The following is an 18,605-nucleotide window of genomic DNA, read 5'->3' as shown; positions in this document are numbered from 1 at the left end:
TCTACCCAAAAGTCTTTATTTTTCAGACGCTTAGGCCACCCCCGCATCGGAATTTCGGCTCATTGCATGATGCTCCACATTTGATCAACTCCTCTTTTACAGTGGGGGCACCAGTTTTTGTATTTTTCTATCCTGAGTATACTTTTTGTTTCGATCAATGACAAATTATTATACACAATACTTTTGGGATTGCCTGGCATCCAATGTTTACTCCGTATGTTGCTAAGCTATGGCCCTCTGGGTCATTTTTCCCCTTTTATATGTATCTGTTTTTACTTATAAAGTGGAACACAAACCATATAAAATTTCTTCAAAAAAAAATAAAGAGTGTTGTGCCCAGAGAGTTCAGCTTTATGCCTCGTACACACGATGAGAACATTGGATAAATGATCATCCGTTTTCATTGCATGCTAGTCTCATATCAAAAACCAAGGGGTTACTAAAGTTACGAAAATTCTTGTATGACAGAATACAACTTCGGAAGTGATGTAATATGTTGTAATGTATTGTAATGTATTCTTTTGTTTCCGAGCATGTGGCAGGGTCTTGGTTTTCCGATTCTTTTCAGAGGAATACTGCCCTGATTAAAACAAAAATGATACGATCTGGTATCGTAGGAGAACATTTTTTGTGCTTCTCCCTTCAGATATTGGTGGATGAACTGTGAAGATCGCCTCTCGAAAGCTGTGTTCTAATGATCAGATTATCATACGATCGCTCTGAAAGCGATTTTTGTCATCTGATTGTGTGTACTAGGCATTGGGCTGAATACAAAGGAAAATGCACATGCATCAATAAAGTCATATATGTTTATATTCCTCTTTAAAAGGAGTCTATAACCAAAACATGTCTGTCTCTTACATCAAGGGTCATCAACCCTGTCCTCAGGGCCCACTAACAGGCCAGGTTTTATGTATTACCTTGGGGAGATGCAGACTAGAATACCGCAATCACTGAGCAGCAAATTATATCACCTGTGATATATTTCAGTTATCTTGCAAACCTGGCCTGTTAGTGGGCCCTGAGGACAGGGTTGATGACCACTGTCTTACATGATAGGAAATGGATGGAAATCTTTCCAGAGCGGGAGTAAATCCTTTCATAAACACAATTGCCACTTGAATAGGTGTCCCCAATGTAAGCTTTCCCCTTTTTTTCCTGTTCCGGTGACAACTAAGATTTTAGATTTTCCATCACCAAGGCATATAGAGCTGGCGAATCATCCCAGTGAAGGAATGACATTTCTGATTTAGGGAGACCTCAGATTTTAGCTATAGCCTAGGTCAGTAATGGCGAACCTTGGCACCCCAGATGTTTTTGAAGTACATTTACCATAATGCTCAACTACACTGCAGAGCGCCTGAGCATCATGGGAAATGTAGTTCCAAAACACCTGATATGCCAAGGTTTGCCATCATTGGCCTAGGTATTTTGTCACTTATACAATTACAAATCCTCTTTAAAATTATACAGCAAAGAGAAAGTACAGCCAGGAAGACTTTGCAGCTAAATCAGATTTACTATACAATACAACTAACCCATGAAAGATTCAGTGCACACTAGACATTATAGTACATAGTGCTGTGTCCTGTGTTCTCACCTGCATCATTAAGCCATTTTTCCAAGAGAGGCTTTAACTTGCACATATTTTTAAAGCTGAGGTTCAAGGCTTCAAAGCGGGAAATAGTAGTTTGGCTAAAGTCATTTCCATAGAGTTTTCCCATAGCAAGCCCCACATCACCCTAAAGCAAAGAAGAAAAAAAATAAAGAAGCTGTTCCTTTGAACACCAATCTACCAGCAAAATATTCATAAAATAAATTTATTACATTAAAATCTATTGAAAAAACGTTTTTAATTTAAATGCTTATGGATATAATTAACTGAATATGAACAGAATAAAGTTCAATTGACCTTGCAATTTAAATCAGCCAAACACATTTTGCAATAGTTTATTTTCTTTAACCACTTTCAGACCGGACCATTTTGCTGGTAAATGACCAGAGGTCTTTTTACACTTTGGCACTGCGCTGCTTTAACTGGTAATTGCGCGGTCATGCAATGTTGTACCCAAACAAAATTTGCGTCCTTTTCTTCCCACAAATAGAGCTTTCTTTTGATGGTATTTGATTGCCTCTGCGATTTTTATTTTTTGCGATATAAACGTAAAAAGACCGCAAATTTTGAAAAAAAATGATATTTTCTACTTTTTGTTATTAGAAAAATCCAATAAACTCAATTTTAGTCATACATTTAGGCCAAAATGTATTCAGCCACATGTCTTTGGTAAAAAAAAAGTCAATAATTGTATATTTATTGGTTTGCGCAAAAGTTGTCACATCTACAAACTAAGGTACGTTTTCTGGAATTTACGCAGCTTTTAGTTTACGACTGCCTATCTCATTTCTTGAGGTGCTAAAATGGCAGGGCAGTACAAAACCCCCCCAAATGACCCCATTTTGGAAAGTAGACCCCCAAAGGAAATTGATAAGAGGCATGTTGAGCCCATTGAATATTTTATTTTTTTGCCTCAAGCGATTGAATAATGACAAAAAAAAATATTTTTTTTTTTTTTTACACAAAGTTGTCACTAAATGATATATTGCTCACACATGCTATGGGCGTATGTGAAATGACACCCCAAAATAAATTCTGCTGCTTCTCCTGAGTATGGGGATACCACATATGTGGGACTTTTTGGGAGCCTAGCCGCGTACGGGGCCCCGAAACCCAAGCACCGCCTTCAGGCTTTCTAAGGGCGTAAATTTTTGAGTTCACTTCTCACTACCTATTACAGTTTTGAAGGCCATAAAATGCCAAGATGGCACAAAACCCCCACAAATGACCCCATTTTAGAAAGTAGACACCCCAAGCTATTTGCTGAGAGGCATGTTGAGTTCATGGAATATTTTATATTTTGCCACAAGTTGCGGGAAAATTACAAACTTTTTTTTTTTTTTTTTTTTTTTAACAAAGTTGTCACTAAATGATATATTGCTCATGCATGCCATGGGCATATGTGAAATGACACCCCAAAATAAATTCTGCTGCTTCTCCTGAGTACGGGGATACCACATATGTGGGACTTTTTGGGAGCCTAGCCGCGTACGGGGCCCCGAAAACCAAGCACCGCCTTCAGGCTTTCTAAGGGCGTAATTTTTTGATTTCACTCCTCACTACCTATTACAGTTTTGAAGGCCATAAAATGCCAAGATGGCACAAAACCCCCACAAATGACCCCATTTTAGAAAGTAGACACCCCAAGCTATTTGCTGAGAGGCATGTTGAGTCCATGGAATATTTTATATTTTGCCACAAGTTGCGGGAAAATTACAAACTTTTTTTTTTTTTTTTCACAAAGTTGTCACTAAATGATATATTGCTCACGCATGCCATGGGCATATGTGAAATGACACCCCAAAATAAATTCTGCTGCTTCTCCTGAGTATGGGGATACCACATATGTGGGACTTTTTGGGAGCCTAGCCGCGTACGGGGCCCCGAAATCCAAGCACCGCCTTCAGGCTTTCTAAGGGCGTTACAGTTTTGAAGGCCATAAAATGCCAAGATGGCACAAACCCCCCCCAAATGACCCCATTTTGGAAAGTAGACACCCCTAAATTTAGGGGTACACTAGTGAGACTAGGTAATAAATGGCGGGTGCCCTGAAACTATAAAAAAATAACTAACCAACCAGCGTCACCTGTAACAGTTATATGGTGATCACTGGTGAAAGGGTTAACTAGGGGGCAATTAGGGGGCTTTATGCGGTAGTATATGGGGGTCCCTGGCGCTATAAAAAGCTGCAGCGAACCTAAATACCTACCTGCCTAACTAGCGTCACCTGTGACACTAATACAGCGATCAGAAAAACGATCGCTTATTAGGCTGGGTTCACACTGGAGCGATGCGGGAACGCCACGAATGCGCGGCGGGTTCCCGCATCGCATGCCTCCCGGCGGCAGTTCACACTGCCCTATGCGAACTGCTGGGAGTGTCAGTGAAATGTTACTGACACCCCCAGATCAGTTCGCATATCGCAGTGCGATCTGCAAACTCGGATCGCATGGTGTGAACACCCATGCGATCCGATTCTGCTGCGGGCCAAAAAAAGGGTCCCGTGCGAATTTGCGGCGGGTGCGGCGAATGGCTGAACTCGAATCGCACAGAGATCGGATGTGATTTGCACTGCAGTGCGGTGCGAATCACATCCGTTCTCATAAACCGCTGCAATGTGAACCCAGCCTTAGTGACACTGGCGACGGGGGGTGATCACGGGGTTAAACCTTTATTGGGGGGGTTAGGGGGGTACCTTAGAACTAAAGGGGGCTAACCCTAACTGCCCTAACAGTTATTAGTCACAAATGACACCCGCCGGGTGATCAGGGGGTTAAACCTTTATTAGGTAATAAATGGCGGGTGCCCTGAAACTATAAAAAAATAACTAACCAACCAGCGTCACCTGTAACAGTTATATGGTGATCACTGGTGAAAGGGTTAACTAGGGGGCAATCAGGGGGCTTTATGCGGTAGTATATGGGGGTCCCTGGCGCTATAAAAAGCTGCGCGAACCTAAATACCTACCTGCCTAACTAGCGTCACCTGTGACACTAATACGGCGATCAGAAAAATGATCGCTTATTAGGCTGGGTTCACACTGGAGCGATGCGGAAACGCCGCGAATCCGCGGCGGGTTCCCGCATCGCATGCCTCCCGGCGGCAGTTCACACTGCCCTATGCGAACTGCTGGGAGTGTCAGTGAAATGTTACTGACACCCCCCGATCAGTTCGCATATCGCAGTGCGATCTGCAAACTCGGATCGCATGGTGTGAACACCCATGCGATCCGATTCTGCTGCGGGCCAAAAAAAGGGTCCCGTGCGAATTTGCGGCGGGTGCGGCGAATGGCTGAACTCGAATCGCACAGAGATCGGATGTGATTTGCACTGCAACCCAGCCTTAGTGACACTGGCGACGGGGGGTGATCACGGGGTTAAACCTTTATTGGGGGGGTTAGGGGGGTACATTAGAACTAAAGGGGGCTAACTCTAACTGCCCTAACAGTTATTACAGTCACAAATGACACCAATGCAAAAAAAAAAAAAAAATGACATTGGTGTCACTGTGACTGGGGGGCAGGGGTAATTGGGGGGGTGATCGGGGGGTAAAGGGGGGGTGTGAGTGTGCCTGGCATGTTCTACTGTGTGTGTGAGTGTTGGTGCAACTTACTGATCCGCTCTCCTCCGTGTCGGAACGAAAAATACCGACACGGAGGAGAGAATACATCACTTCCTCTCCTGTGTTTACATTACAGGAGAGGAAGTGATGTCACCGGGGATTTCTATTCGTCGGGAGCGATCGCGAGGGGGTGGCCATGAATGAATGGCCGTCCCCTCGTCCGGGATCGCTCCCGAACGAATACCGACCGCCGCAGGCACCGGGCGGGGGCCCGCGGGAGGCAAGGGACGTACATGTATGTCCTTATGCCTGCCCGTGCCATTGTACCGACGTACATCGGCGTGCGGCGGTCGGCAACTGGTTAAAGAGCAGCCACAGCTCGGATAGAAAAAGGATTAAGGGAACTAAAAGGATTAAAATTGACTATTTTAATTTTATTTGTCACGTATTAATCGGTGTTACTGTCCTTTATTCAATATAAGTAGAAAAAAATAAAATTAAAAAAAAAACGCACATCATAGAAGATAATCTGTGAGGAAACACTTTCCAATAATAAACTGAAATACTCTATAAAAATCCAAAACTTCCTTTTGAAAAACTGAGGGAATATTTTAATTTTAGAAAGACCGAGGTGCTGGAGTAAATATATCCAATTAAAATTTATGAACAAAATCTTTCTTCCAATTGGGTGGCTGACGGCACAAGAGGTTCCACGAGGTTGCTCTGCAAGACTATAAATGAATCTCTAATTCCGGACTTGATTTTTAAGTAGTATGTAAAACAGATCAGCCACTTGGTGGTGCTAGGATCCAGATTTGCCGTCCCTGCCGGAAAGACTCCTCAGCATCCCGCGGAAAAGTTTAGGGCACCTCGAAGTTCATGTGCATATGAATGTGCGCTAAGGGGCGATGAAATTGCTGCGGAAGTTTAATACACCTTGAAGCGGTTCTGACTTAGGTAAATTGCCTGGCACTCCTAAGACGTGCAATTAGGATATTTCTTTTGAAAGGTTACGTACTTTAGAGCTGCTTTTAGGTGTATTAACCTTTAAGTCTGAAATGGTAAATTTTTGTGAGTGGGAAGCATGCAGGGCCAACTGCGCCGTACGACTGTAAAAGCAGGGTGCCTGCTGTGAAAAACACTGAGGCTTTTAAACTATAGGGCCGGGCAGAAGCTGCTGTTTTATTATGTGACATCTCCCTACACAGGAGGGCTCAGAGATCAGCTTGTTAAGTGTTTGCCCGGTCAGCATGAAGCATTTTTCACCCCATCCCCCCACCCCCACCCCCCCCACTGCGGTCACCTGAGTGAAACCAAGTTTGATGCGTCTCTGTTTAAATGTCTTTGCAAACTGTTCGAGCTCCTCCAGGTCGCTGGGCTCTTCCAGGCTTGGAGTGTCGATTCGCTTTGGTGTCGTCTGGCTCTGTGGAAGATGTTGTACAGGGGTCGCAGCTATTGTGCGCGTGGGGGTTGCTGGCTGTAAGAAAAAAAAACAAAAAAAAAAAACAGTGAATTAAAGGGATTAAAATTACGGTTTTAAAAAAAAATAAACATGTTATGCTTACCTGTTCTGTGCAATGGTTTTGCGCAGAACAACCCTGATCCTCTTGTACTGGGCCCCTCCCCCCGCCAGCATTTTGCTGAAGCACAGAGCCCTAATCAGCAGTTGCCCCCCAAATATGCGGCCTCTCGGCGGGTGAGCCTTGGCTCTAAGCGGCCACATATTTGCCTGCATTAGTGTAAATACAACTGTGCTGAAAGTGTGCGCTCCCCGGCACAGTTACCATCAGCTAGCCAGTTTGGCTCGTGCCCCCCCCCCCCCCCCCCCAAAAAAACACTCACCAGCTGCCATTGGTTATGACAGTGTTTCTCAACTCCAGTCCTCAAGGCGCCCCAACAGGTCATGTTTTCAGGCTTGCCATTATTTTGCACAGGTGATATGATCAGTTCCACTGCCTTAGTAATTACCACAGTTGTTTCATCGGAGGGAAATCCTGAAAACATGACCTGTTGGGGCGCCTCGAGGACTGCAGTTGAGAAACACTGGGTTGACATCAGCCATTTCCTGGTTTGAGTTTGGTTGAGAACACAAATGTGACAGTTAGCATTCCTGGCATGCTGGGAATTTAATGTTTTTTTGAAAGTGCCAAATCAATGGGTTTAGTTCCGCTTTAATCTTTAGGCTGCCAGTAGGTCAGCCTCTACAATTTTCTTGGTAGGTTTGCAGTTGTGCCATACTCTTTCCATTTTCGGATGATAGACAGAACAGTACTTTACCCCTGACCTGTCTGGTGTGTTCCTTAGCCTTCATGATGCTGTTTGTTCATTAAGGTTCTCTAACAAACCGATGAAGGCTTCACAGAACAGCTGTATTTATACAGAGATTAAATTACACACAGGGGGGCTCTTTGGGGGAATTGATTCCACTAGATTTTAGTTGGGGGTATCAGAGTAAAAGGGGCTGAATACAAATGCACGCCACACTTTTCACATATTTATTTGTAAAACATCTGGAAAACCATTTATCATTTTCCTTCCACCTCACAATTATGTGCCACTTTGTATTGGTCTATGACATAAAATCCCAATAAAATCCATTTATGTTTTTGGTTGCAACATAACAAAATGTGGAAAATTTCAAGGCACTGTATAGTTTCTATTCGGCAATAATATTTAATTACTATATTCCCATTTTTCTAATTCTTTCTTCTTGTGTACAAATCACCTGGAGATCCTGCCGCCAGCTTCTACTTCCTCCCTCACAGGATGGCAAGGTTACTTCATGTTTTCTGATTTTCTATCCATACGACGTCTCTGCATTATAAGTGTAAAGGGATTGCCATACGTCCATACAGCATCCTGCAACACTCGAGGAGTCTGCCATGCTTCCCAGCCCTAGCTGGAGGCTGACAGCAGCTCCTGGAAGAAGTTTGCACATGGCTGTACACAGGGTGTATCAAGGGATTTCCATCATTCCTTTATTCCCACCTGCAGCCTGAGGACACTTGTTTTTGTCTTCAAGGGGCTAAAAGAGTTCCCGGGGTGTGTGTTGTTGGGTCACTGTGACCACAGCCAGGGGAGAAGAGCAGACAGAGCAGTCATGTGACTGCTCAGAAAATGACCTGATACGTTGCACAATTTCACACAGGTGCCAAGGGGGCGGTAAATGCGAACATTGCAGCTGGACAGTGTGGCGCACACATAACGCAGCCTTGGCAAATTTAACACAGCCTATCAAACTCACCCTCTGATGTCAATGGGGCCACACTGCAACCACCAGTCGGCTGTTACATGTGGGAGAACGCATACAAATAATAGGCATAGTATTTCACACAGAAATGGATTCATGCAGGTTGTAACACCGTGTTGGAACTTTGGAATGTTAATGAGAAACTGCATAGGAAGGGACGGACCTGTGAGGTGAGGGTGATGCTTGGTTGAGACTGCAGGAGGTTGGCTTGGCTTTGCTGAGGTAGCTGTGTTAAGAGATTCTGTGCCTGCAGAAGGCCTGTGGAGAAAGAAAAAAAAAAAGTGTATAGGGTGATGCACTATGCCCTTAATCACAACTACAAGAGACAATTGGATTTAGTCTCAGAGACATCACTGAGAATGCAATCTATTCATTCACCGGACATCACTGAGAATGCAGCCTATCCATTCACTAGAGACCGGTGACATCACTAAGAATGCAGCCTATCCATTCACTAGAGACCGGTGACATCACTGAGAATGCAGCCTATCCATTCACTAGAGACCGGTGACATCACTGAGAATGCAGCCTATCCATTCACTAGAGACCGGTGACATCACTGAGAATGCAGCCTATCCATTCACTAGAGACCAGTGACATCACTGAGAATGCAGCCTATATATTCACATCAATGAGAACACAGCCTATCCTAGGGCTGGGGAAAGAAAATCGACTTGAATCTTGAATTGAGTTGAGAGGTCAAATCGATTAAAATTTTCAGCAAATCGAGTTTTTAGGCAAGGCTGCGGCTTCGGCCTAGTCCGCCAGGCCGGAAGCTGCGAACTAGTCCGAAGCCACGGCCTCGCCTGAAAACTCCTGCCCGCAGCTCCTCAGGACTGGCGCGATGTCCATCAAAAAAAAAAAAAAATTGATTCCAATTGTGAATCGAGTTTTAAAAAAGAAAAATCTTTAAAAAATTTTTTTTTTTGGGAGAAAAACCGCCCAGCTCTAGCCTATCCATTCACTAGGGACCGGTGCCATCACTGAGAATGCAGCCTATAAATTCACTAGAGACCGGTGACATCACGGAGATTGCAGCCTATCCATTCACTAGAGACAGGCTGCATTCTCAGTGATGTCACCGATCCCTTCACTAGAGACCAGAGACATCACGAGAATGGAGCCAATCAATTGACTAAAGACCGGTTGCATCAATGAGAACACCGCCTATCCATTCACTAGGGACCGGTGACATCACTGGGAATGCAGCTTATCCATTCACTAGAAACCGGTAACATCACTGGGAATTCAGCCTATCCATTCACTAGAAACCGGTGACATCACTGAGAATTCAGCCTATCCAGTCACTAGAGACCGGTAACTTCACTGGGAATGCAGCCTATCTATTCTCTAGAGACCAGAGACATTACCGGGAAGGCAGTCAACCTTTTCACTAGAGACCAGTGACAGAGTGAAAAACATGAGACTGTGAAAGAATTTACCTTGTTGCCCCTGCGGCGTCTGTGAGATGATGAATTGCGCTTGCGGCAGGCTGGTTGTCGGATGCACTAATACAAACTGCTGCAGGTTAAGATTTTGCTGCTGAAGTTGCTGTAACTGCTGCAGGTCCTAGAGGCAGAAACATGTAGTTACACAAAGAGCCGCCCACACCTTGACCCAGAACATGACCATTCAGCAGCCGCACCCACCTGTGCAATCTGTATTGGCTGGGACAGGGGGATCTGTGTCATCGGAGTAGCAGCAGAGGCCGAGATGGTTGCTCCAGCCGCGCTGTGCTGCTGGCTTGCGGAGTGTTGCACTGCAGCGGCCAGCAACTGTGCCTGTGCCTGCTGTAGCAACAACTGTTGCTGAGCCGGCGTCAGTGTTAACTGCAAGAAAAAGAAAACAAAAGAAAGAAAGACGGTCAATTCACCACTGCTAGAAGACATTAGAAACACTCATATATACCGCTGCATTTTATATATGTTAATGGCTCTGAATCTGCAAACTGATAATTGCAAACAGTGATTTGTGACTACAGCTGCAATTTCAGTTTTCATTGGAGTGAACGAAAAATAATGGTCACTTTTTTTTTTTTTTACAAAAGAAAATAAAAAAGGGATACTTCTCTTGGTGTGTTAGCTATGTGAATTGAATCTATTTCATTAAAAATAGACCTGAAGAGCAGGAGAGATCAGATTACAGACATGTGTTTTTTTATTTTTCAAAGAAACATTTAATACAAACAGTTTAGACAAATCGCAGCTCAACTTCCCGGCTGCTCATGTGAATCGTAACTTTGTTTAGAACAGTTAAAAGCTTATTTAAGTTATTATGGCTTTCTAGGTCCCCCGATTTATTCTTACTTCCTGTCCCAGAAGCCACCTAAGGCAGTGGTCTCCAAACTGACACCAAAGATGGGGCACCATTCCTCCCACTGACACCAACGGTGGGCCACCATTCCTCCCACCGACACCAACGGTGGAGCACTAAACCTCCCACTGATACCAATGGTGGGGCACTATTCCTCCCACTGATACCAATGGTGGGGCACTATTCCTCCCACTGATACCAACGGTGGAGCACTAAACCTCCCACTGATACCAATGGTGGGGCACTATTCCTCCCACTGATACCAATGGTGGGGCACTATTCCTCCCACTGATACCAATGGTGGGGCACTATTCCTCCCACTGATACCAATGGTGGGGCACTATTCCTCCCACTGATACCAATGGTGGGGCACTATTCCTCCCACTGATACCAATGGTGGGGCACTATTCCTCCCACTGATAGCAATGGTGGGGCACTATTCCTCCCACTGATAGCAATGGTGGGGCACTATTCCTCCCACTGATAGCAATGGTGGGGCACTATTCCTCCCACTGATAGCAATGGTGGGGCACTATTCCTCCCACTGATACCAATGGTGGGGCACTATTCCTCCCACTGATACCAATGGTGGGGCACTATTCCTTCCACTGATACCAATGGTGGGGCACTATTCCTCCCACTGATACCAACGGTGGAGCACTAAACCTCCCACTGATACCAATGGTGGGGCACTATTCCTCCCACTGATACCAATGGTGGGGCACTATTCCTCCCACTGATACCAATGGTGGGGCACTATTCCTCCCACTGATACCAATGGTGGAGCACTAAACCTCCCACTGATACCAATGGTGGGGCACTATTCCTCCCACTGATACCAATGGTGGGGCACTATTCCTCCCACTGATAGCAATGGTGGGGCACTATTCCTCCCACTGATACCAATGGTGGGGCACTATTCCTTCCTCTGACAAACTATGGGGCACTATTCCTCCCACCGACACCAACGGTGGGGCACCATTCCTCCCACCGACACCAACGGTGGAGCACTAAACCTCCCACTGATACCAATGGTGGGGCACTATTCCTCCCACTGATACCAATGGTGGGGCACTATTCCTCCCACTGATACCAATGATGGGGCACTATTCCTCCCACTGATACCAATGGTGGGGCACTATTCCTCCCACTGATACCAATGGTGGGGCACTATTCCTCCCACTGATACCAATGGTGGGGCACTATTCCTCCCACTGATACCAATGGTGGGGCACTATTCCTCCCACTGATACCAATGATGGGGCACTATTCCTCCCACTGATACCAATGATGGGGCACTATTCCTCCCACTGATACCAATGGTGGGGCACTATTCCTCCCACTGATACCAATGGTGGGGCACTATTCCTCCCACTGATACCAATGGTGGGGCACTATTCCTCCCACTGATACCAATGGTGGGGCACTATTCCTCCCACTGATACCAATGGTGGGGCACTATTCCTCCCACTGATACCAATGGTGGGGCACTATTCCTCCCACTGATACCAATGGTGGAGCACTAAACCTCCCACTGATACCAATGGTGGGGCACTATTCCTCCCACTGATACCAATGGTGGGGCACTATTCCTCCCACTGATAGCAATGGTGGGGCACTATTCCTCCCACTGATACCAATGGTGGGGCACTATTCCTTCCTCTGACAAACTATGGGGCACTATTCCTCCCACCGACACCAACGGTGGGGCACCATTCCTCCCACCGACACCAACGGTGGAGCACTAAACCTCCCACTGATACCAATGGTGGGGCACTATTCCTCCCACTGATACCAATGGTGGGGCACTATTCCTCCCACTGATACCAATGATGGGGCACTATTCCTCCCACTGATACCAATGGTGGGGCACTATTCCTCCCACTGATACCAATGGTGGGGCACTATTCCTCCCACTGATACCAATGGTGGGGCACTATTCCTCCCACTGATACCAATGGTGGGGCACTATTCCTCCCACTGATACCAATGATGGGGCACTATTCCTCCCACTGATACCAATGATGGGGCACTATTCCTCCCACTGATACCAATGGTGGGGCACTATTCCTCCCACTGATACCAATGGTGGGGCACTATTCCTCCCACTGATACCAATGGTGGGGCACTATTCCTCCCACTGATACCAATGGTGGGGCACTATTCCTCCCACTGATACCAATGGTGGGGCACTATTCCTCCCACTGATACCAATGGTGGGGCACTATTCCTTCCTCTGACAAACTATGGGGCACTATTCCTCCCACCGACACCAACGGTGGGGCACCATTCCTCCCACCGACACCAACGGTGGGGCACTATTCCTCCCACCGACACCAACGGTGGGGCACCATTCCTCCCACCGACACCAACGGTGGGGCACCATTCCTCCCACCGACACCAACGGTGGGGCACTAAACCTCCCACCGATACCAATGGTGGGGCACTATTCCTCCCACCGATACCAATGGTGGGGCACTATTCCTCCCACCGATACCAATGGTGGGGCACTATTCCTCCCACCGATACCAATGGTGGGGCACTATTCCTCCCACTGATACCAATGGTGGGGCACTATTCCTCCCACTGATACCAATGGTGGGGCACTATTCCTCCCACTGATACCAATGGTGCGGCACTATTCCTCCCACTGATACCAATGGTGCGGCACTATTCCTTCCTCTGACAAACTATGGGGCACTATTCCTCCCACCGACACCAACGGTGGGGCACCATTCCTCCCACCGACACCAACGGTGGGGCACCATTCCTCCCACCGACACCAACGGTGGGGCACCATTCCTCCCACCGACACCAACGGTGGGGCACTAAACCTCCCACCGACACCAACGGTGGGGCACTAAACCTCCCACCGACACCAACGGTGGGGCACTAAACCTCCCACCGACACCAACGGTGGGGCACTAAACCTCCCACTGATACCAATGGTGGGGCACTATTCCTCCCACTGATACCAATGGTGGGGCACTATTCCTCCCACTGATACCAATGGTGCGGCACTATTCCTCCCACTGATACCAATGGTGCGGCACGATTCCTTCCTCTGACAAACTATGGGGCACTATTCCTCCCACTGACACCAATGGCACTATTCCTGCCACTGACACCAATTATGGGGCACTATTGCTCCCACTGACACCAATTATGGGGCACTATTGCTCCCACTGACGCCAATTATGGGGCACTATTGCTCCCACTGACACCATGTAATTGTGTAATTTGTTTACTGTCCACAGTCCGGCACCCCCTAAAATATGAAGGACAATAAACTAGCCTTTTGTTTAAAAAGTTGAGACCCCTGCCCTAAGAAATTAAACTAAACATCCCCAGCGAGAGGAAATCCCAACAAAGACAGCAGTTATCAGGACAGGGAAAAATAGTGGTCAGCAGAACAGTTGTCTCTATCAAGCTTATGGAAGCCAGGAAACTAGCATTTTCAGAAGAATAAGAACCAGAAGCCCACGTATTTACACTGCGCTGTGATCGGAGTGTTCTCAGGATTTTCTGCACTGACATGGATTGGAATTTGCTGTAATTGAAGTGCCACTGAGCTAAGACAGGCACAGTGTAAGAAATATAGAGAGCGTCATCTTCCTAATCCGTTGATTGGGGCAGACCCTGGAGAGGTGGCGCCAGCCGCTGACCTCGTGCCAGCTCCAAGAGTTAATTGTTTTATGGATGAGAAGACAACCGCTGATTAATGCAAAGTGCTGCATGGCCCGATTGGCTATTCTAACCATGCATGAAGGAGCACCAGATCACTCCTGGAAGTGTGCGGCTCATTAAATTTCTACACGCACAGAAGATTTACAGAAATGCTGACAACCTGTTGCCAGTGATGTCACTGCCGCAGTAACCATTCCAGTATTAAACAGCCAAGACTATATACAGGTCTTCTGGGATGGGAAAATGATAGCCTACATCAGCAAGCAAAAAACAAAACAACAAAAAAAACAGAAAAACAAAACAAACAAACAAAAACATTCCAATATTTAAATATTCTCCAAAAGCATGAAACAAGCTTTAAAACAGGCCTCCACTAACCTCTGTAGCTGCAGGTGCTGTGCAGTAACTCATCCTCAAAGTTCACATCAGAAAGCCCCTTCCCTTTCATTTTCTCCCAATAGTTATTCAGCTCCCCACTCTCAGCAGCAGCCTGCCAGCGTTCTACTCTCGAATGCAAAGACAGAGCGGGGGGCAAAGGAATAGGGGGGGGAAGGCCAGACTTGAAAAACTTAATTGCTTCTATTGTGATCTTCGAGGATTAATTACTTACTACACAGTGACTGTAGCTACAGAGGTCATGAGAACAGCCAAAGGTTTACTTCAAACTCCTAGTGCCCAACCTCAGGGTGGAGTGTGGGTAAGGTGGAGTGTGGGTAAGGTGGAGTGTGGGTAAGGTGGAGTGTGGGTAAGGTGTAGTGTGATTAACGTGGAGTGTGGGCAAGGTGGAGTGTGAGTAACGTGGAGTGTGAGTAACGTGGAGTGTGAGTAACGTGGAGTGTGAGTAACGTGGAGTGTGAGTAACGTGGAGTGTGAGTAACGTGGAGTGTGAGTAACGTGGAGTGTGAGTAACGTGGAGTGTGAGTAACGTGGAGTGTGAGTAACGTGGAGTGTGAGTAACGTGGAGTGTGAGTAACGTGGAGTGTGAGTAACGTGGAGCATGGTGTGACTGGCAGTAAACACACAGCATCCAAGTTTGCAATAGCAATATACTGTATATTGTAGGAAGGTCCAACACAACACAACTAGGCCTGGCAAGAAGGTGCGACCGCCTGGAGCCACTTACAAACTTTAACACAGGTCTGTAGACTTGAAAGATGAAAGATAGTACTTGCAATAAGGAGCAGAATGCAGCCTGGCCAATCCACAACCAAAAAGGGGAGGCTTTTTGAGCATAGATGTAGCCCCTGCACTGTCCCTACTCCTCCAAAACCTCTCCCTACCTCTAAGTACTGTCCCTGTCAGACGAGGAGCCTTTGCCTACACTAGCCACTTACATAAAGCATGCCAAACCCAGGAGCCAGAGTCTTAAAGTGGTTGTAAACCCTTTTTAAAAAATCCTGCAAAAAAAAAATCCTGCAAGACAAAGACATAATGAGCTAGTATGTGTAGCATACTAGCTCATTATGAATAACTTACCTGAGAGCGAAGCCCCCGAAACGGTCCTCCGTCTTCCTCTTCGCCGATGCCATGGATCCCGGAGCGACTTCCGGGTCTCGTTGCTCCGGTGCTGTGATTCGCCGGAACCACAATAACGTCACTCCCGCGCATGCGCACGGGAGCCGACGGTCGCAGCATATCGCCATGATCTGCGGCCTGCCCCAGTGTGCCTGCACGCCGCTGTCTACGGCGCATGCACCATAGACAGCGGTGGCTGTCTTCGGGCAATTATCTCCTAAACCGTATAGGTTTAGATATTTCTTGGACCTACAGGTAAGCCTTAATCTAGGCTTACCTGTAGGTCAAAGTTGGTTGTAAGGGTTTACAACCACTTTAAATAGACTCTGCCTGATCCAAGATGGCCGTTGGAGTCACATGGGGTACCATCGTCCAATCAGACTCATCCAGTGCCTGCAGGAAGTCAGAGGAACCATGTTCCTCATAGCTTCCTTCCCGTCCTGCAATGCTGCTTCGGTCGAGTGCCATCTGAAGTGTGGGAGTACAGACTGCACCTGCCTATAGGACCAGTGATGGTGAACCTTGGCACCCCAGATGTTTTGGAACTACATTTCCCATAATGCTCATGCACTCTGCAGTGTAGTTGAGCATCATGGGAAATGTAGTTCCAAAACATCTGGGGTGCCAAGGTTCTCCATCACTGCTATAGGACGACTACACAGGGCCTTTTGTACTGCGTACAACCAGTAGTCAATGTTCTCAAATACCTCGCTGCATGGGAGGTCAATAGTGGAAAATATGAAGAATGACCAAATGATTCGGCAAAATGATTTCACACATTACTTTTTTTTTTACCATTCTTGCTCTTCTCTTTTTATGTATTTTCTTTCTGACCCTTTATAATAGATCTTGCTGAGAAGAATACATGGGATGGGGGTGTAGGGAGCACATTGATTTGTGAAGGGATTTCCAATTTTAGGGATCTCTGGCAGTCTCATTTTACACTACCCAGTCTGTCTTTTGCAGCAACTACACCAGTAGCTTGCCCTGCAGCACTCCTACTTGCTCGGGCCATCAATACTAGCATGCCCACAATCACCAACCATTGACTTCAGTATATCTGACAGTTTTCTTTAGCATTGCATATACTGAATGCTATATTCAGCCTGCACTCAATGCCACCTACAACTACTAAGTCAGCCATCACTGCACTTTTCAGGTTGCTCATATAAATGAAATGTTTACAGTCAGCACTTTCTAGTGCTGCCTCTGCTATATCATCAGTTCATTATGTCACTTGTCAGTAACAATGATGTATTCTAAAGCCCCATACACACCATCAGATTTTCTGATGATTTTTTTTCCTTCAGATTTACCAAAACCGTGTAGTGCAAGGACCTGCCTGATTGCATACACATTGAAACTCCTAAGGGTTAACCCCATATTATATGGTTTTGGGAAATCTGATGGTGTGTATGGGGCTTTATCAACACTTCCGGACAGCCCACGCTGCTCCGTCCTCCTCTCTCCCGGGCCACCAAGGTGTCCTGATGCTGCCACCGATGCCTTCTGGGCCCTGTAGGTGAAGGCAAGAACAGGTCGAGCATACTCATCGCCATCACTGATAATGTGCACACACTTTACCGCACACAGCGGCAGGTGTTAGGACTTTCACAGACAGCAGCCAGACACCTTGGTGACATTACAGGTCCTGTTACAGAAAGCCTTTTTACTCCTAAAAAAAAAAAAAAAAAAAAAAAAAAAAAAAAAAAGAGTAAATCTGGCCATAGATGGATTGAAATTCGGTCGGTTCAGCAGGGAAGTGGATCGTATTGGATGTGAGCAGCCTGAAAAATGTTACTTGACTATAGTGTCTCCCTAAAGCATGGTTGCTCAACCTGTGGCCCTCCAGTTGTTGTGGAACTACAAATCCCATCATGCCTCTGCCTCTGTCAGTCATGCTTGTAACTGTAAGAAGCTTGCAATGTCTCATGGGACTTGTAGTTCAGCAACAGCTGGAAGGCCACAGGTTGGGCACCCATGCATATTAGTAAACCGAGCACCCAATCGAAGGCCATTTGTCCCAGACAACTTTTTAAATAGGTTTCTCTAAACAGCTTTCACCCCCATGTCCTAAAGTAGTTGGTTGTAAAGGTATATTTTTTTAATTAAAATGATAGACGTGGCATACTTACCTGCTCTGTGCAATGGCACCTCCTCTTCTGGGGTCCCCCGCCGTCTTGTGACTTCTATCAGTGTCTGGTTAAAGCTTGTAGGAGGAGTTTTCATTCTCCCACGACTGTCCTATGGAGGATGCTGGACCCCTGACCCTCTGTCTGGATGGTGCCGATTGGCCCCTGTGCTGATCATATGCACCCTCCCAAAAAAAAAAAAACAACAACAACTCTCTAGCAATGCACACTAAACTGAGCATGTGTAGCTTGTCCCCTAGCCTCTTTACTATGCAGAGATGGTCTGGGGACTCTGGAAGGAGGGGAGGATCAGAGAAGACAGGATCAAAAAGCTTTTTTTTTTTTTTCACAATGCAGAGGATTAACCCCTTAGGTTCCACAGTGAGTATACTGCATGTACAGGCTGATTTTACTGCTGTGGGTTTAGTAACACTTTAAGGCTGCCATATGCTTAGATTTCTCTTGTTCAGGCCTGCAACTCAAATTTCAGCCACTTCCGCAGATATCGGCTGAAATTGAAAGCGGAGCTCCG

At 46.3% G+C, this 18,605-nt stretch overlaps 1 protein-coding gene across 1 annotated transcript in view; it reads right to left on the bottom strand.

The window, feature by feature from the left end:
• Positions 1-18,605, bottom strand: part of POU2F1 (POU class 2 homeobox 1) — a 92,198-nt gene that overhangs the window by 22,336 nt on the left and 51,257 nt on the right. The window contains exons 5-9 of the mRNA XM_077479745.1: positions 10,076-10,255; positions 9,869-9,995; positions 8,590-8,684; positions 6,480-6,653; positions 1,601-1,742 (exon numbers count right to left, since the gene is read on the bottom strand). Coding sequence (XP_077335871.1) covers positions 1,601-1,742; positions 6,480-6,653; positions 8,590-8,684; positions 9,869-9,995; positions 10,076-10,255 — 718 coding nt within the window. The remainder of the gene's footprint in view (positions 1-1,600; positions 1,743-6,479; positions 6,654-8,589; positions 8,685-9,868; positions 9,996-10,075; positions 10,256-18,605) is intronic.

Source organism: Lithobates pipiens, unplaced genomic scaffold (genome assembly GCF_037356315.1).
Source record: "Lithobates pipiens isolate NorthernLeopardFrog02 unplaced genomic scaffold, aLitPip1_a1.2 Scaffold_16, whole genome shotgun sequence".
Taxonomy (NCBI): Eukaryota; Metazoa; Chordata; class Amphibia; order Anura; family Ranidae; genus Lithobates; species Lithobates pipiens.
This window is presented reverse-complemented; position numbering and strand designations above follow the sequence as displayed.